Source organism: Eubalaena glacialis, chromosome 1 (genome assembly GCF_028564815.1).
Source record: "Eubalaena glacialis isolate mEubGla1 chromosome 1, mEubGla1.1.hap2.+ XY, whole genome shotgun sequence".
NCBI lineage: Eukaryota > Metazoa > Chordata > Mammalia > Artiodactyla > Balaenidae > Eubalaena > Eubalaena glacialis.
This window is the reverse complement of record NC_083716.1, coordinates 216516760-216542461: the sequence shown is the minus strand read 5'-3', so window position 1 is coordinate 216542461 and position 25702 is coordinate 216516760. Positions and strand designations below refer to the sequence as shown.

The 25702-nt window shown below is 36.6% G+C and overlaps 1 protein-coding gene across 4 annotated transcripts in view; it reads left to right on the top strand.

The window, feature by feature from the left end:
* The window catches only part of IKZF2 (IKAROS family zinc finger 2), a 167705-nt gene that overhangs the window by 139488 nt on the left and 2515 nt on the right, over positions 1-25702 (top strand). For all 4 annotated transcript variants that reach the window (XM_061204697.1, XM_061204669.1, XM_061204679.1 and 1 more), the window contains 2 exons: positions 13135-13272; positions 21350-21493. In XM_061204697.1, coding sequence (XP_061060680.1) covers positions 13135-13272; positions 21350-21493 — 282 coding nt within the window. The remainder of the gene's footprint in view (positions 1-13134; positions 13273-21349; positions 21494-25702) is intronic.

Genomic DNA, 25702 nt, shown 5'->3' with positions numbered 1-25702 from the left:
CTGCAACAGCACGACCAGCAATGTAAGAGAAATTGGTCAATGTAAGTTTTTCCACTTGAATTTTGTTTTTACACCTTTATTGGAATATAATTGCTTTACAATGGTGTGTTAGTTTCTGCTTTATAACAAAGTGAATCAGCTATACATACACATATATCCCCATATCTCCTCCCTCTTTCGTCTCCCTCCCATCCTCCCTATCCCACCCCTCTAGGTGGTCACAAAGCACCAAGCTGATCTCCCTTTGCTATGCGGCTGCTTCCCACTAGCTATCTATTTTACATTTGGTAGGGTATATATGTCCATGCCACTCTCTCACTTCGTCCCAGCTTACCCTTCCCCCTCCCTGTCTCCTCAAGTCCATTCTCTACGTCTGCGTCTTTATTCCTGTCCTGCCCCTAGGTTCTTCAGAACCTTTTTTTTTTTTTTTTTGGTTCCATATATATGTGTTAGCGTACTGTATTTGTTTTTCTCTTTCTGACTTGACTTCATTCTGTATGACAGACTGTAGGTCCATCCACCTCACTACAAATAACTCAATTTCCTTTCTTTCTATGGCTGAGTAATATTCCATTGTATATATGTGCCACATCTTCTTTATCCATTCATCTGTCAGTGGACACTTAGGTTGCTTCCATATCCTGGCTATTGTAAATAGAGCTGCAATGAACATTGTGGTATATGAGTCTTTTTGAATTATGGTTTTCTCAGGGTATATGCCCAGTAGTGGGATGGCTGGGTCATATGGTAGTTCTATTTTTAGTCTTTTAAGGAACCTCCATACTGTTCTCCATAGTGGCTGTATCACTTTACATTCCCACCAACAGTGCAAGAGGGTTCCCTTTTCTCCACACCCTCTCCAGCATTTATTGTTTGTAGATTTTTTGATGATGGCCACTCTGACTGCTGTGAGGTGATACCTCATTGTAGTTTTGATTTGCATTTCTCTAATGATTAGTGATGTTGAGCATCCTTTCATGTGTTTATTGGCAATTTGTATATCTTCTTTGGAGAAATGTCTATTTAGGTCTTCTGCCCATTTTTCGATTGGGTTGTTTTTTTTTGATACTGAGCTGCATGAGCTGCTTGTAAATTTTGGAGATTAGTCCTTTATCAGTTGCTTCTTCTGCAAATATTGTCTCCCATTCTGAGGGTTGTCATTTAATCTTGTTAAGGTTTCCTTTGCTTGCAAAAGCTTTTAAGTTTCATTAGGTCCCATTTGTCTATTTTTGATTTTATTTCCATTCCTCTAGGAGGCGGGTCAAAAAGGAACTTGCTGTGATTTATGTCATAGAGTGTTCTGCCTATGCTTTCCTCTAAGAGTCTTATAGTGTCAGCCCTTACATTTAGGTCTTTAATCCATTTTGGGTTTATTTTTTTGTATGGTGTTAGGGAGTGTTCTAATTTCATTCTTTTACATGTAGCTGTCCAGTTTTCCCAGCACCACTTATTGAAGAGGCTGTCTTTTCTCCATTGTATATTCTTGCCTCCTTTATCAAAAATAAGGTGACCATATGTGCGTCGGTTTATCTCTAGGCTTTCTATCCTGTTCCATTGATCTATATTTCTGTTTTTGTGCCCGTACCATACTGTCTTGATTACTGTAGCTTTGTAGTATACTCTGAAGTCAGGGAACCTGATTCCTCCAGCTCCGTTTTTCTTCCTCAAGACTGCTTTGGCTATTCGGGTTCTTTTGTGTTTCCATGCAAACTGTGAAATTTTTTGTTCTAGTTCTGTGAAAAATGCCATTGGTAATTTGATAGAGATTGCATTGAATCTGTAGATTGCTTTGGGTAGTATAGTCATTTGCACAATGTTGATTCTTCCAATCCAAGAACATGGTATATCTTGCCATCTGTTTGTATCATCTTTAATTTCTTTCATCAGTGTCTTATACTTTTCTGCATGCAGGTCTTTTGTCTCCTTAGGTAGGCTTATTCCGAAGTATTTTATTCTTTTTGTTGCAATGGAAAATGGGAGTGTTTCCTTCATTTCTCTTTCAGATTTTTCATCATTAGTATATAGGAATGCAAGAGATTTCTGTGCATTAATTTTGTATCCTGCTACTTTACCAAATTAATTGGTTAGCTCTAGTAGTTTTCTGGTAGCATCTTTAGGATTCTCTATGTATAGTATCATATCATCTGCAAACAGTGACAGCTTTACTTCTTCTTTTCCGATTTGGATTCCTTTTATTTCTTTTTCTTCTCTGATTGCTGTGGCTAAAACTTCCAAAACTATGTTGAATAATAGTGGTGAGAGTGGACATCCTTGTCTTGTTCCTGATCTTAGTGGAAATGTTTTCAGTTTTTCACCATTGAGAACGATGTTGGCTGTGGATTGGTCATATATGGCCTTTATTATGTTGAGAAAAGTTCCCTCTATGCCTACTTTCTGGAGGGTTTTTATCATAAATGGGTGTTGAATTTTGTCAAAAGCTTTTTCTGCGTCTATTGAGATGGTCATATGGTTTTTCTCCTTCAATTTGTTAATATGGTTTATCACATTGATTGATTTGCATATATTGAAGAATCCTGCATTCCTGGCATAAACCCCACTTGATCATGATGTATGATCCTTTTAATGTGCTGTTGGAGTCTGTTTGCTAGTATTTTGTTGAGGATTTTTGCATGTATGTTCATCAGTGACATTGGTCTGTAGTTTTCTTTTTTTGTGACATCTTTTTCTGGTTTTGGTATCAGGGTGATGGTGGCCTCATTGAATGAGTTTTGGAGTGTCCCTCCCTCTGCTGTATTCTGGAAGAGTTTGAGAAGGATAGGTGTTAGCTCTTCTCTAAATGTTAGAATTCACCTATAAATCCATCTGGTCCTGGGCTTTTGTTTGTTGGAAGATTTTTTATCACAGTCTCAATTTCAGTGCCTGTGATTGGTCTGTTTATATTTTCTATTTCCTCATGGTTCAGTCTAGGAAGGTTGGGCTTTTCTAAGAATTTGTCCATTTCTTCCAGGTTGTCCATTTTATTGGCATACAGTTGCTTATAGTAACCTCTCATGATCCTTTGGATTTCTGCAGTGTCAGTTGTTACTTCTCCTTTTTCATTTCTAACTGTACTGATTTGAGTCTTCTCCCATTTTTTTCTTGATGAGTCTGGCTAATGGTTTATCAATTTTGTTTATCTTCTAAAAAAAAACAGCTTTTAGTTTTATTGATCTTTGCTCTCGTTTCCTTCATTTCTTTTTCATTTATTTCTGATCTGATCTTTATGATTTCTTTCCTTCTGCTAACTTTGGGGTTTTTTGTTCTTCTTTCTGTAATTGCTTTAGGTGTAAGGTTAGGTTGTTTATTTGAGATGTTCCTTGTTTCTTGAGGTAGGATTGTAGTACTATAAACTTCCCTCTTAGAACTGCTTTTGCTGCATCCCATAGGCTTTGGGTCGTCGTGTTTTCATTGTCATTTGTTTCCTGGTATTTTTTTATTTCCTCTTTGATTTTTTCAGTGATCTCTTGGTTATTAAGTAGTGTATTGTTTAGCCTCCATGTGTTTGTATTTTTTACAGATTTTTTCCTGTAATTGATATCTAGTCTCATAGCATTGTGGTCGGAAAAGATACTTGATATGATTTCAGTTTTCTTAAATTTACCAAGGCTTGATTTGTGACCCAAGATATGATCTGTCCTAGAGTATGTTCCATGAGCACTTGAGAAGAAAGCATATTCTGTTGTTTTTGCATGGAATGTCCTATAAATATCAATTAAGTCCATCTTGTTTAATGTGTCATTTAAAGCTTGTGTTTCCTTATTTATTTTCATTTTGGATGATCTGTCCTTTGGTGAAATGGGGTGTTAAAGTCCCCTACTATGATTGTGTTACTGTCGATTTCCCCTTTTATGGCTATTAGCATTTGCCTTATGTATTGAGGTGCTCCTATGTTGGGTGCATAAATATTTACAATTGTTATTATCTTCTTGGATTGATCCCTTGATCATTATGAAGTGTCCTTCTTTGTGTCTTGTAATAGTCTTTATTTTAAAGTCTATTTTGTCTGATATGAGAATTGCTACTCCAGCTTTCTTTTGCTTTCCATTTACATGGAATATCTTTTTCCATTCCCTCACTTTCAGTCTGTATGTGTCCCTAGGTCTGATGTGGGTCTCTTGTAGACAGCATATATATGGGTCTTGTTTTTGTATCCATTCAGCCAGTCTATTTCTTTTGGAGGGAGCATTTAATCCATTTACATTTAAGGTAGTTATCGATATGTATGTTCCTATTACCTTTTTCTTAATTGTTTTGGGTTTGTTATTGTAGGTCTTTTCTTTCTCTTGTGTTTCCTGCCTAGAGAAGTTCCTTTAGCATTTGTTGTAAAGCTGGTTTGGTGGTGCTGAATTCTCTTACTTTTTGCTTGTCTGTAAAGGTTTTAATTTTTCCATTGAATCTGAATGAGATCCTTGCTGGGTAGAGTAATCTTGGTTGTAGCTTCTTTCCCTTTCATCACTTTACATATGTCCCGCCACTCCCTTCTGGCTTGCAGAGTTTCTGCTGAAAGATCAGCTGTTAACCTTATGGGGACTCCCTTGCATGTTATTTGTTTTTTTACCCTTGCTGCTTTTAATATTTTTTCTTTGTATTTAACTTTGGTAGTTTGATTAATATGTGTCTTGGCGTGTTTCTCCTTGGATTTATCCTGTATGGGAAACTCTGCACTTCCTGGACTTGATTAGCTATTTCCTTTCCCATATTAGGGAAGTTTTCAACTATAATCTCTTCAAATATTTTCTCAGTCCCTTTCTTTTTCTCTTCTTCTGGGACCCCTATAATTCGAATGTTGGTGCGTTTAATGTTGTACCAGAGGTCTCTAAGATGTCCTGAATTCTTTTCATTGTTTTTTCTTTATCTGCTCTGCAGTAGTTATTTCCACTACTTTATCTTCCAGGTCACTTATCCATTCTTCTGCCTCATTTATTCTGCTATTGATTCCTTCTGGAGAATTTTTAATTTCATTTATTGTGTTGTTCATCATTGTTTGTTTGCTCTTTAGTTCTTCTAGTTCCTTGTTAAACGTTTCTTGTATTTTCTCCATTCTATTTCCTAGATTTTGGATCATCTTTACCATCATTACTCTGAATTCTTTTTCAGGCAGACTGCCTATTTCCTCTTCATTTGTTAGGTCTGGTGGGTGTTTGCCTTGCTCCTTCATCTGCTGTGTGTTTCTCTGTCTTCTCATTTTGCTTGACTTACGTGTTTGGGGTCTCCTTTTCGCAGGCTGCAGGTTCGTAGTTCCTGTTGTTTTTGATGTCTGCCCCCCGTGGCTAAGGTTGGTTCAGTGGGTTGTGTAGGCTTCCTGGTGGAGGGGACTAGTGCCTGTGTTCTGGTGGATGAGGCTGGATCTTGTCTTTCCGGTGCAGCCCAAGTTTTTAATGAAACAAACATGAACCCATGCGTTTCGTGAAAATGTGGCTCCTTTCTTGACCATATAATTGAAGTAATGTGTGGCTCAAGTTTGCACTATCAATAGAATCGGGAAGTAAACGGGTCCATTAACATTATTCCTTTTCTTCCAGTTGTAACACACAATTCCAGGGTAAAATAGTAACTTCCAGCTAAGTGAGGCCTCTTTGGAGTAATGGCAGATTGTTATAGGCTTCTCTCCCCTCCCGTTCTCCCAGATGGCGATGCTGTGGGTGGCATCTCACACGCTATCTCCAGGCCTGGGTCTCTATCCTAGGGAACCTACTGAGGACATGTTGGCCTCACCCAGCATTTGGACCCCACTGGGGTCTCCCAGGAGCAAGGGGTAACTTCTAGGGTTTCTCCTAACCAGTCGGGATGGCCCCGAACTGACTCTGATCCACTTGAATTTTAAAATCCAGACACACAGGTCAGTTTGAAGTAGAATTGATGTAAAGTTTAAACTGGATCACTGTCCTCAAAAGATGTTATCAACGTACAGTAGTAAACTCCCATACCAAAATAAATATTTAAAAAAAATTTTTACCAGTAATAAATGATACTTCATCCATAGGCTTTTCAGATTTTCATCCCAACATTTCTTGTAAAAGAAAATTAATTTTAACTCCTTCAATAATATAATTAAGATCATTATGGTAGAGTTAAGAAAAGTATTCTTCACTTTAATAAGAAATTTTAACTCAATACCAGACTTAGAGAACATGATGATTTATGAGCTTCTATAGACCATTGTTTTTCAACTTCAGTACATAAGCAACTACCTGGCAGGCTTGTTAAACATGGGGAGATCAGAGTACCTCTCTCAGAAATTCTAGGTCCTAGCATGGTGCCCAAGAATCTGCATTTTAAGAGCACTCCAGGTAATTCTAACATAAGGTAGCATGCAGTTCATATTTTGAGAACCACTGCAAATGGTTACACTAAAACATATTTGAATATAGGTAGGGAATGTTGTATTATAACAGACAAATACATAGCAGATTACAGTAGAAGAGAGGAAATATTTAGTTTTACATTTCCACAAATTCCCTTGTCTTACAAATATGTGATTCGTTTTTTGGTGGCTAATCTTTACTAGCATGTCATGCTCCTATTTATCTAAATAGAGAGTTATGGCACACCCTTCCAGAGCCATAGCATACCAACATTAAAAGTGATACTGTCTGTTGCTGTCTAAACATGATGAAATGAAAAACTACATCTGTCTCTACTCCTTAAAACTCCACTAAAATTACAGTAGACGTTTATAGAAGTATAAATGCATTAAGATCAAAGCCAATGGGAAAGGACAGAATAGCAGCAAGAGGAAGATGGAAAGAAGATAGAGGGAGGGGTGGTAATAGACTTCACAAAACAGAAGACTCGGGAACTTATAGTGATTATAGAAAGGAATAAAGGATGAGTAGCAAAGCCATTTGGCCCTAGAGAATCCTGAAAAGTCTCTGGACTTGGAAGAAACATGACTGTTGATGGTAGGGATGAAACTCTGGATTGAATATAAAAGGATTTCAAAATCTGAATACAAAACAGGCCACAGAGCCACTCTCACTACAGCCAACCAACTACAGGAAAATAACATTTATTCTCTGGAGATGTTGAATTGGAAAGGTTCTAGCTTAGAGACTCCAGGAAAAGTAGAGAGTAGGGAAAAAACAAAGGACTTAAAGCAGGGACAGTATGTAAAAGACTACAGTTGAACATTTATATTCCTGGCCCCATATCTTGCCTTACTTCCGGAATACTAATATCTAGCTTCACATCCTCCCCCCACCCCCAGGGCTGGAAAATTGGAGGTATCTTCTCTAAGGGAATTGAGAGGTCCTAGAGAAAAGACATATATTTATATTTGGGGGTCTGACAATGAAAAGGTTGCTTCATTACCTGGTCACTCTGCAGTAGTTCACCAATAGTTCACAAACCTCACCTGTGTTTCCTGAACTTCCAATTAGCTTTTTAGTGCCTTACTGTTAAATATAAATGGACAATAAATATTCAGGCACCAGACATTTAAGGAAAGCCTCCAATACAGACACCAATGTAAAAAAGAAAAAAAGCGAGAGAAGACAATATAAAAAGAACTTTTTTAAAAAGAAAAAATTATGCTCAGATAAATGTTATTGTACCCATGAAAAAACAGAATACTATTTTTAAGAAAAAGGAAAGTGGTCAGAGAAATTTATATTCGCCAGAAAATATTTCACAGAAAGATTCAAAGAAAAAGGTGAGGAATTTTTCTAAAAGTAAACAGGGTAAAAGGATAATTAATATGAGGGAAAAAAGAAATTTCAAGACTCAGTCCGGAAGGTCTAACATCAAACTAAAGAAATTCCAAAAAGAGAGGACAGAGAAATAGATTATGTTTAGATGGGGGTGGGGTGAGGGGAAGACTATTTCATTAAGTGCCCTTTAGGGCTATTTGATTTTTTTTTTTTCAGGTATGAGCATAGTAACTATGGTAAAAAGAAAAATAATTATTAAAGTAAATAAGAAAAGGACTAAGAGTGCTAAGGCAAACTAAATCAACATATCATAATTTTAGAATTTGGGGAAAAATTGTTACCTAACAGCAGCAACAAAACTATTATTTTATATCATGGGGAAATTTCAAGATATACTGTTCAGCAAAATAAGCAGATTGTAAAATACAGCATCTAAAATGACCCACTTTCATAACAAAATATATCTTTGCATGCATAGAAAAAATACATGATATAAAAATTTTAAAGATACTTATCTCTAAATGATATAATTATAAATAATTTTTGGTGAATTTTAAAATTTTCTATATGGATGCATTGCTTTTAAAGTTAGTAAAAGATTCAGGGAAAACCAGTGAAAGGAAGATATTTAAAGAGTTAGGAAATGATGTCATTCATGAAAACACCACTTATTAGTTCTTGCTGTGAACAAATCACCATGCTAAACTCTTTGGAGGTTACAAAGATATATAAGACATTATTTCAGTCTCTCAAGAAGCTCCTAATCTAACATGGGAGATCAAAATGAATGTATACATACAGTTGATTCTTGAACAACACAGGGGTTAGGGGCACCAACACCCCCTCCCTTGCAGTGGAAAATCCACATATAACTTCACAGTCAGCCCTCCACATCCACGGTTCCACATTTGTGGATTCAACCAACTGCAGATCACGCAGTACTGTAGTATGTATTTGTCGAAAAAAATTCACATTATAAGTAAATCCATGTAGTACAAACCCAAGTTGTTCATGGGTCAGAGGTAATCACAAATAACTCAAGAGACAGAATGTTACAAGTTTCCTAAGTGTGAGGACCAATACAGTTACAGTTCTTTAGTAGGAAAGATCGCTTTTGGATGGAACATGGTTAGGGAGATTGGAAGGATGCGTAGGATTTCAAGAGGCAGAAATTGTGTGAAGCCATTCCAGAAAGAACTAAGACTCAGAAGTGTAAAAGCGGAAGGTAATCCTGGCTGAATCCTGGGGTAGAAGATGGGATGTATCCCTTGGGACCAGACAGTGTAGGATGCTGAATGCCAGGTACAGGGATTTGAACTTTGTTCAGTAGAAGTGAAAAGTCATTGAAGGTTGTTGAGGAGGGGAGTAAAATCATTACACAAGGGAAGAGAACACCTGGTTTGAAGTATACTAAGCTTGCCCAGGTTCATGATAATGAACACTTGAACTAGGAAATTGGTTCTGGGAGTGAGAAGGAGGGATAAACTTGAGCAATTATTTGGATGTGAGAAATGAGGTAGGAGGCAACAATAGTGGTTGCCTTGTCACGAGTCTGGTTTATTAAAACAGTGGTAATGCACAAAAGAGCAGTCAGAATAAAGAAGTAGTTTTGTAGAGGAAGATAATTTCGGATATGTTGAATTTTAGATTTTAGATTTCAGAGGAATATGCATAACGTAATACTCCAAAGGCATTTGGAAGTATGAGGTTGAAGTACAGTCATTCAGCAAATACATATTGAGTACCTCCTATGTTTAATAACTACAGTAAGCACTATCAATTCCGAATTGAGTAAAACATGACCTCTGTCCTCATGGCAGAGCTCGTTGTTTGGACGAGGGAAACAGAGATCAGATGGATAATTACAATGCAATTATCATAAGTAATGCATCAACAGAATATGGACTGAGCGCGGTGAGAGCACAGAGGGGGGAAACTGTGTCCTTGGGTTCACCATGATCACTTTTAAAATGTTTGTGGCAAATAGGAGCTTCCAAACATGGGAAATTATTCCAGGCATGATTTGGACATTTCATAGAAATGAGGGCTTAATCTAGAGGGAAAAGAAGGAGACTACTGTACTGAGAGCAAAACCTGGAGGTACATATATAGTTACCAGGTAGGAAAAGATTGAGAAGCCAGGGAGTGAGGATGCAGAATCTGATCCCAGAAGCTAAAACAGGAGATTCAAGACTCCTGAAAGTTTGATAGTGACAAGGAATTAGGAACATTTTGGACTGATTAAAGTCTACCGGGTTTAGTACTTCAGAGACTACTGATGACTTTTTTTAAATGTATTTTTTTTTTAACCCTCAATATAGAACTTTATTAGGGGAGGGGCGATAGAAGGTCCCTGTGTTGAAGGTATTACATCACGGAGACCCGGAGCCTGGAAAAGATGGCACTGGGGAGTTAAGGGAGCTTTGAGGAGAGGTAGCAGAATGAAGGTGTTTCAGATAGTGAGACTGTGTAAATAATAACATTTGTAAAAAGAAAAGTAGCAAAAGACTGGTCCTTTTCTGTGAATACATATACATATGTTATACATATTAACTCATATAGTTGATACCTATTATACAGTTAAACTCATCATATATAGGGAGTAAATATAACAATATTTTCATGACCTTGATTTTTAGGAAAAATGGATGTCCATTAAAATTATTGTGGTAATCATTTCATGACATATGTAAGTCAAATCATTCTGCTGTACCCTTTAAACTTATACAGTGCTCTATGTCAATTATATCTCAATAAAACTGGAGGAAGAAAAAAAGAAATATCAAAGAACTGACAGGAAATGGTCTTGTAGGGATAGTAGAGCCATTGGATTTGGAAGGGACTGTTGATGATGCTTGAAAATAATTTTCAGAAGAGTAGCAAGGGCATGATCTAGAATTCGAAGGAGCTAAGAACTTGAGAGTAAATAGAAAGAGATGACGGCAGTTCCCGGAAACACTGTCTCTCCTCCCCCCTCCCCCCCATCCCCATTATCTGACGAACTTCTACTTTTTCTTCAGTTATCAGCCTAAATGTTCATACCTCAGGCAGACTTTCCTGTCCAACCTTCTCACACTAAACTGGGGTCCCCATGTTATACTAGCTTACCATTCTTTAGCTCTGTAGAATTTACAATTTGTAATGTATTGCTTGTATATTTGTTAAATGTCTGTCTTCCTCAACAGACTGTTGGTTGCACGAGGATAGGCACCATGAGAATTCGCTCTCCACTTTACATTCCAGCCTTGTCCCAGTGTTGGTACCTAGTAGGCTTTCAATAAAGATGCATTAAATGAGACATGTAGAAGGGTAAGGTGGAACACTTCCAGAACAAATTTCTTAGACATAGAATAGTTATGGGATGTCAGAGTCTAGCATGTCACCCAGTATGTGGATTGCTGGAATAGAATACAGATGAAGATTTGGGGAAATTGAGGTTATACTTTTAGAGCAATTTACTCAAATATCTGTTATACTCACAGAGAACAAGGATGGGATGAAGAGAGGAAAGAGTGACGTTTTAAACCAATAGATGACAAAATGGGAGAGGCTGAAGTAAAGCAGATGGGATTGAATTCTAAAATGAGGGCAGTAAAAAGTATCCTGTCTTTTCTTCCTTATCTGGGGAGTTGGGAGTTTATAGAGGGTTGTGAGCCAAGGGGAGTGGACAAGAACTATATTTTAATTAAGTTAAAAAGGTGTCAATTGCTTAGAGAAATAAGGGGAAGAAGTATAGGAGGATATTATGTTCACAGTAAAACATAGGTATCACAGGACACAATGCAACAGGACTTAAGAAGGGGAAGACAGAGACGATGGAACTAGTTTATAGTGGGCTGTTAACTACAGTGTATATGCTTAACAAGTATTAATTGCTTTATAGACTTGTTGAGAGAAAATTCATAAAAGGCTTTTTGTCATATGTAGCCCCATATTTGGAATGCAATTATATATAAATATATTTATACTATTTACATTAATATTTTTGACTAAAAAAATATTTTCTTGTATTTTTTATGCTCTCACACAGTGCTATAAGAGTCCTCACAATATAAAAACCTACCTGGTTTTTACTTCCCAGAAATTCTTGGTTCTGAAAAATAGAAGTTACTTTGCCTAGTATTTTTAGAAATGACTGATCCTGCCTTAGATAGCTTTTGTTTTTTAAGACGGTTTACAAAAAAATTGCGATTATCAAATAACTGATTTGAATTTATATGCACCTCAAATACAATCTAAAGGTTTGTTTGTTTTTTTTAATCATAATGTAGTGAAATTTTTATGCAGGTGTGAATACCTTGTCTTGTTAAAGTATTTCAATTTCATTTATGACCATTATCCTAGCATGGGTTTGTAAGGGACCTGGAGTTGAGGATGCTATCTTTGACCATGAAAAAGAGTTGTCTGTTTGTCCTCTAGGCAAAATAAAATGATTCCTAAGGGAGTCAAATGAGAGCAGCTGACCTGATTCACAATATGCTTAACTGAGGGCTTTGGCAACAGACCACCTGATGCTTTATGGTTTTCTGTATCCATTCAACACCAAGAATCAAAGTGCTCTGTGATACCTTGTGAATAGTCTTACATTAAAACACACCTCTTTCCCTAAATGTTTTTTTTTTCCTTCTTAATTTTTTAGAGTTTTTTTTTTTTTTTTTTAATGTGAGCATTGAAGTATTTTACCAGGTATAATGAGATGTGGCTATTAGAAAATAATTCATTTCCTGAATGTGAAATATGTAATTAAGTATCACTCTCGTTGTATAACTAAATATGTTAGGGCTTTGGTTGTTATTGTTAATAATCCTGACTCAAAGCACCTAGTAGGTTAATTCTTGGTAATATAAGAACAGTGCTGACTGATGTGGGAGAATAGGCTGATCTGCCGCAAAGTTTTGCATGTGTGAATAGTTATTACCAAGGTGGAAAGAAAAGAGAAACTCTCTGCTTTTATCTGTGCTTTTTCTCATCACCTGAATTCTTTCTAGTCTTCTTGGTACCCATGAATAATCTTTTCATTAGACAATGACATTTCAAGTTGTTGGATTTTAGTTTCCTTCAGTAAAATTCTCTATTCTTAGCCCCCTCCCAATAAATAAAAATAATTCTCATCATGTATCTAGGACACTCCTGATTTGTCTTTTGAATGAGTCAGAGCTGAGAGAACTGTGTACGAGTAAATGTTAGTGTTAAGAGTCAGATAATTTGAAGATCAGTCATCAGCCTCTCATGATCTAGGATACAGTCAGAGCATGATTTTGATTCATTATTTCCCCTATCACCAAAGGTACGATCTGCCTTTTCTTGCTGTCTTTTCATCTTGGTAGAAGTTTATTATCTTTAATGGCCTCAACTGGAGTGTGGTGGAGGAAGAGATTTAAGTCTGAAAAGCATATAAATGCTTCCTCCAGACTATCAGAAGTTAGCTGGTAATTTTGCTTTGGATGAGACTTCACAGCACACTAACCGTGAGTTCTCTTCACAGTGGGCAAACCTCACAAGTGCAACTACTGTGGACGGAGCTACAAGCAGCGCAGTTCACTGGAGGAGCACAAGGAACGCTGCCACAACTATCTCCAGAATGTCAGCATGGAGGCTGCCGGGCAGGTCATGAGTCACCATGGTGGGTAGCAATGGCGTGCACCATTTTCATTCTCCCCTGTTTTCGTCGTTTGTTATGGGTTAAATAGCTCTCTCTACCCTTCAGCATGAAGGTAACATTATAGTCTATTTTAGAGCAATTTCAGGTCACACTCACTTTGTATGGGATTATCTTAAGTACTTGAAATGAGTTGAGCTTTGGGACACTTTGCAAACAAGCTATATTGAGTTTTTGTGATACACCCAGATTATTTCTGACAGTGTGTGTTTGAATTGCCATCATAATGGCGGCTGGCATTGAATACACCAAAGTAAGGTACTCTTTACTCTTCTTTTACATTGGCTGCACCAAAGAGTTCGAGATGGTTTCACATAAGTCTATAGGTTTTTCTAAAAGGAGTAATTGGTTATTTGTGTATTTTCTGTTCTCTTAGGTAAGGGATCAGTGATATAATTGGAAATGTCTCCAATCTGTCTTGTGATTTATCTTGGAAGTTACTGATTTTGCTTTCTACAAGTATGGGGAACAATCTAGACCAAAATTAGGCACCACTTCCCTCCACAAAAATAAAAACCCAAACAAAACATCCTGATCTCCTACAATAGGGGGTAGGAAAGCAGTCCCTAAGGTTTATCAATTAATAATTATCTATAACTAAAAAGTTAATGTTAGTAAATCATCCTTTTTAAGGAGAGTTATGAATTTTAATTCTTTAGATTTGGGGCATCTCTTTGGTCCTACTAATTATATTTTTATACTGATTGATTTTATTATTCATACAAATATATACAGAAATGTTAACTTACTGATACATTTATATCTTTCATTTAAAAAAGATTTGCCCAATATTAAATAGTACAGTTGGGAAATCCTGTAGTCACTTTTAAAATATAAATATCGGTTTTTTATTTATAGGCAGCTCAAGGATTATCTGTGATGTTTTTGTTTGTTTTATATAGTATGTACTGTGGAACTATGTTTATTGGACAGCTAGTGATTACTTGTTGTTGAATTGGGAATCTTTTATCTTGTTTTCCTGAATAATTGAAGCATTTCTTTGTATTGAGGGTAGGTTATATAATCTAAAGAATCAGATTTAATTCTATCATTGTTGTGAGTTGAGTCTATTTGTTTTTATATTATTATTATTATCAACCAACATTTTAAAAAACCTGTCCATGTTTTAAGTCTTTGTAAATTTGGTACTGCAAGCTTGCATTGCTGGGGCTTATGACAGTAGTATAGGATCCAGAGCATCGAGGTTAAAATGGTGGACCTAGGAGTCCAACAACTCTGTTCTGGCTATGTGATGTCTGAGTTTGTCACTCATAGGCTTGGTGTGAATTAAAAGTGATTGGATGTACAAAAAAAAAAACCCCAAAAAGTTCTTTTTACTATTTCAGGGCATTAAATATTAAGAAATAATAAATATTGCATCCCCTATAAAGTTATGTTACTTACCAGTGTTAACTTAGGCATTTGAAGTTTCATTTACTTACTGAGCACATTGTTTCTGTTCAAATTGCTGCTTTTAGAGGTGGCTTGAGGCAGGGTAGCTGATGGAGGCTTGGGGCATGCCAAAGTTTTCCAAAGACACCTTATAGCACTACTACTAGTTTTTCCGTATAATATTCTCTCATTGCAATTTTGGCATTTGACTGGATTATTAGTTTTATTAACTAATTTTTCCATTCACAGTTATTTATGAAACTGTGTTGCAAACACATGTGAGTATGAAAAATAGAATCTCTCCTAAAAGACCTTATGTTGTTAGAGTGAGGTAAGGCATACATAAATATAGTCAACATGTAACTATCTGTTGAGAGATTAATCAGCTGTAGAATAAGTGGTGCCAAAAAATTTAAACAGGTATATTTTGGGGTAAAAAGACTTCTAAACAACTACAGCCTCAGCATCAACCCCCATTCCCCAGATCGCTTAGCCCTTGACAGGCGAAGGCCTTTACAGATGGCTCTGAAACTGGAAGAGTGAGGAAAGTGGGAAAGACACTCAGGTACTGGGTAGAGCAGGGGACAAAGCCAAGGTGGAGTGTGTGTGTGCATGGGAGGGGGCAGGTAGGTTTTGATATCATTTATAGACCCAAATATTTGTTCTTCAATAATGGATGCAGTTTTAACCACGTAAGTTTGTATTACTACTATTTCATGCTGTACTTCTTCTAGGTGTGGTGTAATAATAAATGGAGATTATCCTTAATCTCTGCTTCCTTTTGTTAACATGCTTAATAGAGAATTGACCCTATGAGGTAGGAGTTGATAAATGCCATAAGAGAGACAATATGGATAAAATGCTACTACAGTTCATCATTAACCTTGTCTCGCATACATGGCTTGGCATGTGACTCGTTTTTGACAGAGCCACAGTGAAATTCATATTTACACCTTCCCTCTCTTAGTATCCTGTTACATAGTATCTGTTATTCTGTCTTTTCTTTCAGAGTAGGTAGGAGGGTTGCCATCATTGTGGTCACCCATTAGCTCTTTGAAATTAATTACTATTCTTTCTTTTTCATATCTGACATTGTTATATTTCCTAGCCTTTCTTTCCCAAAACATGTTCCCACGTTTGCTCTTTCTAGTGAGGAAGCATCTGAAGTCAGAGACTTTCTTTCACTTCATACAGGAAACATATATCGAGGGCTTGCTATGTGCCAAGCTCTATGGAATGTTCTGGGAATATAAAGATAAATGGATACAATTTTGTTCTTATATTTGTAGTCTGGTAGGAAATACATAAAAGATCAATAAAATGAAGCAAATGCTCTAATAAAGGCGTATATACACTTCTTCAGAAGCACAGATGCAGAAGTGACCTAACTGACTGGAAAAGTCAAGGAAAAGCTTCTTAAATGAAGTGTTTGATCCATACACGAGGATGAGAAAAATTGCCTAGATCTGATAGATTCACAGAAACTACACATTCCAGGGAGAGAAGTTTCCATAGGCTAAGACTTGGAGGTATAAAAGAACATTAACAAGTTTCTAGATGTAGAACATAGTTGGAGTTAAAGGGGTGGTAGGAAATGAGACTAAAACAGTAGGTTGTGATGCAACGATAGAGCTTTACATGCTAATCCAGTGTTTGAATTTCACTGGGGTAATCAAATTCCTGTCTTCTAAACAACAGTGTCACCAAGGTAGAATAAAGGATAGATGCCTGACTGGAGTGTGAGGAGAGACTAGGCCTGAGAATGCCAAGGAAAAGATGAAGAGAAGCAGCAGGAGAAAAGGATGAAACACTGAAGACATATTTACAAGTTAGAATCGAAAGTCCTCAAGTTTGATGGAAAAGGAGGAAATTGATGACTTGTAGTTTTGGAAATAAAGATAATGATGAATTGGGTTTTATGGCAGATTATCTTATTTGCAAGTTATTTTATGCTCATTTTTCAAGTCTTCTCAGCTTCAAGTAAAAGCTTTAAAAAGCAAAGTATGTAATTAGCTTTTCCTCCTTGCCTGAAGACAAAAATGAAAGTGTGCCCCAGAGAGACAGCCAACTTTAATGCAAGAATATATATTCTTATGTTTATGTTTTGAATTATTTGGTAAAGGGAATTTCTTTATTGCAAGGATGGAGACATAATGGGGAACCTATAAACTTCCTAGTAAGCTTGTTCAACCTATTTCCAATGGGTGACAACATTTCCTTCATTAAGGTGTTTAGTGAACATCCACTGACTATTACATTTGTCTCACATCGTAAAGGGTACTAAAGACACAGAGTCAAATAAAATGCAGTCCCTACCTAAGGTCACTTACCAGCTATTGGAAGAAATAGACCAGTAAACCAACAGTTACAGCATTGAGTGATAAGCATCAGATGATAGGCACAGAGGACAGATATCTAAATCACAGTGGGTGTGCAAGAGGAATTTCTAGGGAAAATTTTGTTTGAGTGGGGTTTTGAAAGGCAGAATAGCCAGCTAAATAAATGGAAAAGGGTGTTTCATGTGGAGAGAACAGCATGTGTGAAGAAATAGAAGTCTAAAAGAGCATGGTGGGTTAAGGACCTACAAGTACTTATGTATAACTAGAGCCCAGTTGGTAAAGGCAAGAGAAATTGGAAGGTGATAAGGCCTGAAAGAGAGGCAATGAACAGGGCATCAAAAACCTGTTGTGCTAGGCAAAGAATTTTGTACTTCACCCTAAAAAGTATTATTACATTTACATTTTATTGCTAGAAATGTGGGAGATAGATCAGAAGAGTCAAGATAGGGCCAAGTAGTCCATTGCAACAGTCTCCTGATTGGTTGAGTTGGGCTTAGTAGCCAGCAATATGCAGAACAGTTATTTAATTGAGAGCAACTATAGATGTAGAATCTAAGACGCATAGTACCTCTATGCGTATATATAAGGAGAGGTGATAGGGAGGAGGGGCAGAAGACTGGGTGAAAGGGAAGAAATCTAGGATTTTCCCAACGTGTCTAGCATGGATGACCAGGTAGATAGTAGTGTCATTCACTGAGATGGAAATTAGGAAAAGAAGAGAAAGTTTGGGGAGGGAAATAGAGATTTCAGTTTTTGAACACATTATCTTCTAGGCACCTGTGAGAGACAGCCAAGTGAAACTATCTAGAAGGAAGTTGAATATATAGATCTCAAGCTCTTGAGAGAAGTCTCAGTAGGCAATAAAGATGTGGGAGCCATCACTATATAGGTAGTAGTCTAAAGTAAGAGATTTTATAAGGTTATATGGGTATAACCTTATATAGAGCATAGAGTGAGACATCTAGAAGACCAAGAACACATTAGGAAGGGGAAAAAAAGAGCAATGAAGCTGAGTAAGACCAGAGGATGGGAAAATGGAAAGAGTGATTTCAAGTATGGGCACTGCCCAGTGTTGTCAAGAATATAATTTAGATAAAAGTTCTTTTATGTTCTACAACATGGAGAAAATTTGTGACAAAATAGAAGACATCTGTTTTGTTTGCCTGTCATACATGTCATACATGCCCTCATCCTCCTATAGTTAACAAGACTTCTGTTTTCCTTTAGAGAGCTGTCCTCTCTAATCGGCTGAAGCCATGGCAGGACTGTCAGTCTAGGTGCCCTGCCCTCTTCTGGTGGGGGGTGGACATGTGACCTAATCTAGGTCCCTCAGACTGTGTCTTCTTGGAATTTGAAATTTGAGTGGATTGTTTGGCAAAATAGCTATGTTGGGAACACTTGTATGGTTCTATCTTTATGATTAATCAGTGTGGTGAGATAATGAAATAATGCAGGGATAAATATTTTTATCATGGTTATAACTTCAAAAATAAGGAAGATATTTGGTTTTGAAGTTTGTTCTAAGAAGTGAAGTTTGCATATTGGTATTTTCTTAGCCTAGTTGAATGTCTCACAATGCGATTAATGCATTATTGAGTTAACTAGACAACTTGTTTTGTGTTTCAAGCAATGTATATCTAGAAACACTTTGATGAGTTGCACCCAGATACATGAAAGCAAATAATTTAGATTAGTTATGTAATATATAAAATGTATCAGATCTTTTCTCAGTGGAGACCTTAAAAATATTTCAAACTTGTTTATACAAAGTCAACACTCAAATAGTGGCTAAGAGCCCAGGCTCTGGAGTCACACCACCTGGGTTCTACTCATATATTCCCTGTTAACTAGATATAAACACTGAGAAAATACTTCAGTAAAAAAAATTGAAAAAAAAAATGCATTGTAAATCAAATATACTTCAATTTTAAAAAAAGCACGCTGAGAAAATTACATCTTTGGGTCTTTGTTTCCCCATCTGTATAATAGAGATGGTAATTGTACCTATCTCAGCGGGTTGTTGAAAGCATTAAATAAATTATCAGATGGAAAGCCTTAAAACAGTACTTAGCACACAGGGTGAGTCTGTTGTTGTTATTATTACTGCTGATATGGTAGAAACAAGACTAATATTTGATATGTAAAGGACTGTTGGTTGTGAAGTAGAAGTTAGATCAGAGCTCTGCCAAAGTCATTGTTTTCAGTTCATATGAGCTTCATTGAACTTGGGACAAATCACCTGAATTGAGGTGGATGTGGTGTGGGACAGTTCGCACACCCAGGTTTCGTTTTGAGTGTTAAATGTGTGCAAATATGAAAATTCAAGGTGAGGCTTAGAGCAAAACTGCCAAGTTTTAGACTATTCATTTCAAAACTAATTAGTATATTCAATTTGGGGGCAAACCCTGTTAACCAGTTTTGCTGTTTTTTTAGCAAGATTGACAACAACAAACTTTTTTTTTCTTTCCTTCTTTCGTTTCGGATCTTGGTTCATGACATATTTTCATCTTTGGTCCATTCATGGCCAGTTTTTCAGTTATATAGTTATTTTTTAATAATGCAGTAAGTGCCTGTGAATTCAACACCTAAAACAAAAGTTAAAATTTTGACAATAATCTGTATCTAATTGCATGGCTCCCCTCCACATCACCACCACATCGCCATTCCATCCTCCTGACCCCCCTTATTTGAATTCTGTGGTCATTCTTTCTTTGCTTTTCTTTTTAAGTTGTTTTTTTTTCTTATTTTAGTCGTTGCTAAGAGAGGACATAATGTTGTGTGTAATATCTGGGGACATCTTTTTGCAGTTGTATATCATGAATTATATCCGTATAGAAAGTGACCTATGTGTTTCTTTGTTTCTAAGTCTCCTCTTGGAATTTTTTTCCAAATTAACATCCAATAATTACAGAATCCCTTGCCATTAAAACAGAGATTGAAGATTGAATTTTTCTGGCCCATCCACCTGGCTATACTAGGTTAACCCAAAACTTAGGTTGAATAGCGACGTCTTTAAACATGCTTGAATTACAAAAACATTTTCTGATGCCATTTTTCATTTCTTCAAAATCAGCAACCTGTATTGGTTATTAAATAGGTCACCTGAATTCTGCATTGGATTTTCTTAACTTTCATCTCTTGCTTTCTCACTCTTAGTGTCTGCCCTTATAAAGGATAATACATTGTGTTTCACACAGTGGGGCTATCCCTTTACAAACGAAAGGAGCAGAATAAATCATTTTACAGTGCATGATGAACAAGTAAAGATATCCTAAGATATGAAACCTTTAGATTTCCAAACAGTGCTGACACAAGTGCAATTGGAGAAAGCAACAGTCATCAAGAAATAATAAGTTATGGTCCTTCCTGTGAATATTGGTTTTAATCAACTGATCTGGTCTGTCCCTGATATTACTCTATCTTTACTTAAATGTCCTTTGACAGTATTTTTATTCAAAAACAACTTTTATAAGTTCTGTGTCTACACCATAAATGTCAATATGTAATGTCAATATCTATGAACTAATATATTAGCCCACAGCAACTTAGACAAATGGAATAAAGAGGGAGCAGCACTGGAGAGTTTATGTCAAATGAATTAGAGCAGTAGTTTAGTAGGCAAATACGCCAGTTTGGAAATGGATTCTTTTGTCCTGCTGAAGAGCTCTTTTTAAAATAAATTACAATCATAAAGCTGTCACTGTTTACTGTGCATGGACATGTTTAGAACTGGATCTCCTTCATGAAGACTGCTTTGTGCAGGTATGTAGCTACTGCCAATAGGGCTCACAGCTCACTCAGCTCATCAAATAGAAAATCTGTTACAGGAAAATACATGGGTGAAAAAAAACTGATTAAATATTATACTGCTCTTCTGTGTGTCTGTGTAAGGTTTCCTCCAAAACAAATCGACTTACTTAAATTGTTTTAGAAAAATAAACTCCAGAAGCCTTGAGAACAGTGCAGTCTTAAAGTAGTATTGATTTTAATCAATGTTAAAAACACTTTCAGAGGACTAAGATGAGACACAAGAAGAGCATGTTGGCCACCAATAGTGGCAACAGTTTATGTCATTGATCTGAGAGAGACTCGGATAAAAACAAATCCTCTGTGTGTGTGTGTGTGTGAGTATACACACACTAGTGTTAAAAGTATACTTTAACACTAGAGGTTATTCTTTCTACTTAACTTTTATTCAAGCATACTAGCTTATGTTTGTATAACACATATTGAGATGGCAAGTCCAGCTTTGTATCTTCTTAAATGTTGAAGAAATTATCAGATTACATTTTTTGTATGGTTTTATATAGTACCTCCTATGGAAGATTGTAAGGAACAAGAGCCTATTATGGACAACAATATTTCTCTGGTGCCTTTTGAGAGACCTGCTGTCATAGAGAAGCTCACAGGGAATATGGGAAAACGTAAAAGCTCCACTCCACAAAAGTTTGTGGGTAAGCATTACAAAGGGTTTTATTTCTGTAAAAATTGATTTTAATGAGCAAAGGCATGTTCCCATGTGCTAGAAATATATATTGGTGTATTTCAGTTCATGAAGTAAATGCCCATCTCTTTACTCCATTATGCCACTCCGTGTGTACCGCATTTACACACACACACACACACACACACACACACACACTACACACCCTTAGGCATATGGGCCTAAGAAAGAGAAATGAAGGAAAGAGTGACAGTAATCAATTGCTTTCTCAAAATGAAATATTATATAAAGTGAAATAACAAATAACAATACTTAAGGGAAATGATGTAGCCTACTAGCCAGTTTTGTAATCTTTTTAAATTTGCATTAGCGCCAGATTTTTAAGCTGTTTTCTTTACACAATGTTAATGCTTTTAGTATTTAATCTAGAATGAAAAGAAATCTTTTTTTAAAATTCTGCATTAAAATACATAATGCAGCAGCCTACATTCAAGATGTTTCATATTTGGATCTATAGTTCATATTTTGATCTTTGTTTTCATGTAGCCTACAGTTTTGAACTGAAAAGATTAAATGTGATGTGTTAGACTTTCCTTTTTCATTTCCAAGCCCTCAGATATTCTTTGATACAGTATACAGAATGATGCCAACTCTAAGTGTAAGTTGTAAAGTATCTCTGAGGATACAGAAGCATCTAGTTTTTTTTTTAAAAACTGAATGAAGAACAGATTCAATATAAAGAATTATCACTATATATGTAATATATATTCTTATAGACTTACATAGAGTAAAAATTAGAAGAGATAAAAATAAACAGATTCTCACATTCTAGTGTCAAAACGCATTATAGAACATCCTTGTGAGGGTTGAGTAGTGACTGAGAGAAAATCTTTTCTTTGGTTATTTCAGGGAGGAAAGGGTGATATAATTCTCCTACTCCAATAAACACTTAGAGAAGATTTCTTTTCAATCTAAAATTAAAGAACTAACAAATCACCAAAATATCACTTTAAGACAAGCTGGAGAGGTTAACTGACAAAGTTCATTGAAGGAATGCTGAAGGGTAGCCCCAAGGATCATAGTTTATTTATACTAGGTCAGTTTAAAACTAGCCCCTGAGAGTATACTCAGATCTGCCTTGGGCCCTAAGTTACTTTTATTTCTCTGTGTCTCTTTCTTCCTGTTTATAAATAACTTTTTTAAAATGTCATTCATCTATTTTTAAAATTAATTTGATGGATGTCCATTAAATATCTATGTCTCAACTAGAGACTAGTATAGTTGGAAAAATATGAAATTTATTGCTATTCTATTTTCTGAATTTACTTAGTTTTGCTCTTTGTAATATTTTCATGTTTCCTTTGACTTAGAGATGCTACTCTCAATTTGATTTGATTACATTCCTTAGAAAAGGATAGATGTTTTAAAATTACATTTTGATTCTAAAATAAGGACATTAGATTTTTATTAGAATTTGATGGTATTTTTTCTTTATTTGGATTCTATCCTAGTGGTAATACACAGTTGACCTTTGAACAACATAGGGGTTAGGGGCAGTGACCCTCATACAGTAGAAAATTTGCATATAATTTACAGTTGGCCCTCCTTATACACAGTTCCTCCATATCCACTATTCTGCATCCATGGATTCAACCAACCATGGATCATGTAGTACTATAGTATTTACTGTTGAAAAAGTCCTCCTATAAGTGGACCCGTGCAGTTCAAACCCATGTTGTTCAAGGGTCAACTGAATAACAAACAATTGCATAGTAACTGTTTTTATGATGTCTTTTGAAGTGAGAAATTTCATCATTCCACACTTATTGTAAATTTCTTTTTATCATGTCCCTCAGTTAAATATTGTTCTTGATTTCATCAAGCCCTCCAGGCCAGGAAAGATCCTTGAACTTTCTGTATATGTTTCCTCCTCTCTTTTCTTATTCAATTTAGATTCTATGACTCTGTTGTCTTGTTGTCCTTCTATCTTTCTCCTAGTAAAACTCCACTCTCTAATGGAGCCAATTGAGCCTCTTTTCCACATCTACATAGCTGCTAGTAATTTAAGAGAAAATCCCACAGCCTTATGAATTAGCATCACTGTAAATAAATGAGTAACTGATCTCAAATACCGGTTGTCGTTGTCTCATCCCTACTATATAGCAGCCTTCCTTTAATTCATCCCTGCATAGCTTTCTCTCCTACTCACCACTTTGGGCATTTCGACCTTTCTCTACTCTCCCAAAACATGGTATCTCACTCCTTGGTGATATTACATCTAGATTCATAGGAAATAAAATCAGTTGAAATGATTTCAGTATAATATCACTAATCCTGTAGGATCACGTGCATTCACATGAATACTTTCTTCTTTCATTGATGAAAGAAGCATCCTTCTTTCTGATTAATTCCTCTTCTTGCGCTCTGGAATTCTCCTATCCCAGCCCCCAGATAACTTACACTATTATTTTCCCCCTTTCTCACATATATTTTTAACCTCTCCCTTCTATTGGCATTTTTCTTTTGGCATTCAATGTGATAAACTCTCATGATTAAAAAAAATCTAACCCCAAACCCAGGTCTCTTTCCAGCTACCTACTTTCTCCTTCTCTTCAAGGATGTAGTTGTTGAAAGAGTTCTCTGTACTTGCTTTCTGTAAGTTCTTTCTTTCTACTCATTCCCCAGTCTATACAACCTGGCTTTCTTCCTTGTGCTCTGCTGAAATTATTCTCACTGAGGTGTCCACTAGCTTCAGCGTGTCAAGTCCAGAGGAACCTTTTTAGACCATCTCAAACCTAGAGAGCATTTGCACTGCTGAATAGTTAATTCCTTTGGAAACACTCTCTTTCCTTGGTTCCTATGACATTGATCTCTCTTGCATTTCTTCCAGCTTCTCTGACTGCTCCTTCTCAGTCTTTTTTATGGATTTACCCCAACAGTTATGCAAATGGGACAACAGTACTAATGGAGGCCTCAATTCATATGCCTAAATATTTTAATATTATCAATCAGGCTTAAAAACTATTGTGTTCTAACCTCCTAATCTGGAAGACTGAGTTCAAATAAATATAGAATTCTCAGATTCCTAGGAGTTCCACATCAGACCTTGGAGGCATGAGCAGAACCACCACTCCCTGACCTGCAGCCAGGCCCCTCTTTTAAACCCACTCCTGATTCTTTCCAGTAGCAAAAAGGGGCCTCACGCACATATGTGTAGACTTTAGTCTGCACATCCAAGTTCTTTTCACATCGCACCCCACACACAGCACACAAAGAGTAGTGTATTGACCATTCTTCAGGCCTAAGAGTGTACATACCGGCAGCACAGTTGGTACTCAGGAGAATGGACCCTATGAAGAGGACTGTGCGACACTTGGTGCAAGCTCCCGGCCATTTGGAGAAGGAATTCTGGGGTCCTGGGTACCCAGAGTACGGTCTAGGGTGTAAGCTCCAGGTAAGCACATTCCCTTGTCCCTGTACATTCCTTATTCCATGAGGAGCAAGGCCCAGGGCTCTCTAAGCATGGGGCTCAAATCCCACTTGCCCTAGTTTATGGGCAGGCATAAAAATCTTGATGTTCTTCCAGGTTCTATTTTTGACCTTCTCTTTTTCACACTTTACCTATGCCTGGGTGATATCATCTATTCCCATGGCTTCAGAAGTTACTTTCGATCAACTGATGACTCTCATATCTATATCTCAAGCCCAGATCTCTCTCCTGAGTTTGAGACTATATCTCAGTACTTATTAGACATGACTTATTACTCATAGTATTCCCCAATCTGAATTCACCATCTTTTCTATCCCATTGCTATCCACTAAGTTCCCCAGTCCAGAAACCTGGGCTCCATACTTAACCTCTTTTTCTCATTCTCTGTGTCTAGATAATCACCAAGTTCTAGCAACATTTTCTAAAATTCTCTCCATTCCATCGAATTTTCTCCATTTCCACTGCCACTCTACTAGTTGAAGCCACCATTACCTCTACATCTCTACAGCAACAACTTCCTAAACCATCTTGCTAAATAAATATCTAGTTAAGTCACTTCCCTGTTTAACCCTTTCAGTTCTTACTGCTCTCAGGATAAAATTCAAATTCCTTAATTGTTGAATGAGGCTTATATTATCTGATGCCAACTTTCTCATCTATTTCCATTCTCAGCCATATGCAAAGTGTAAGTAATCCCTAGAATGCGTCATGCCCTCTAGCCTCTGAGCC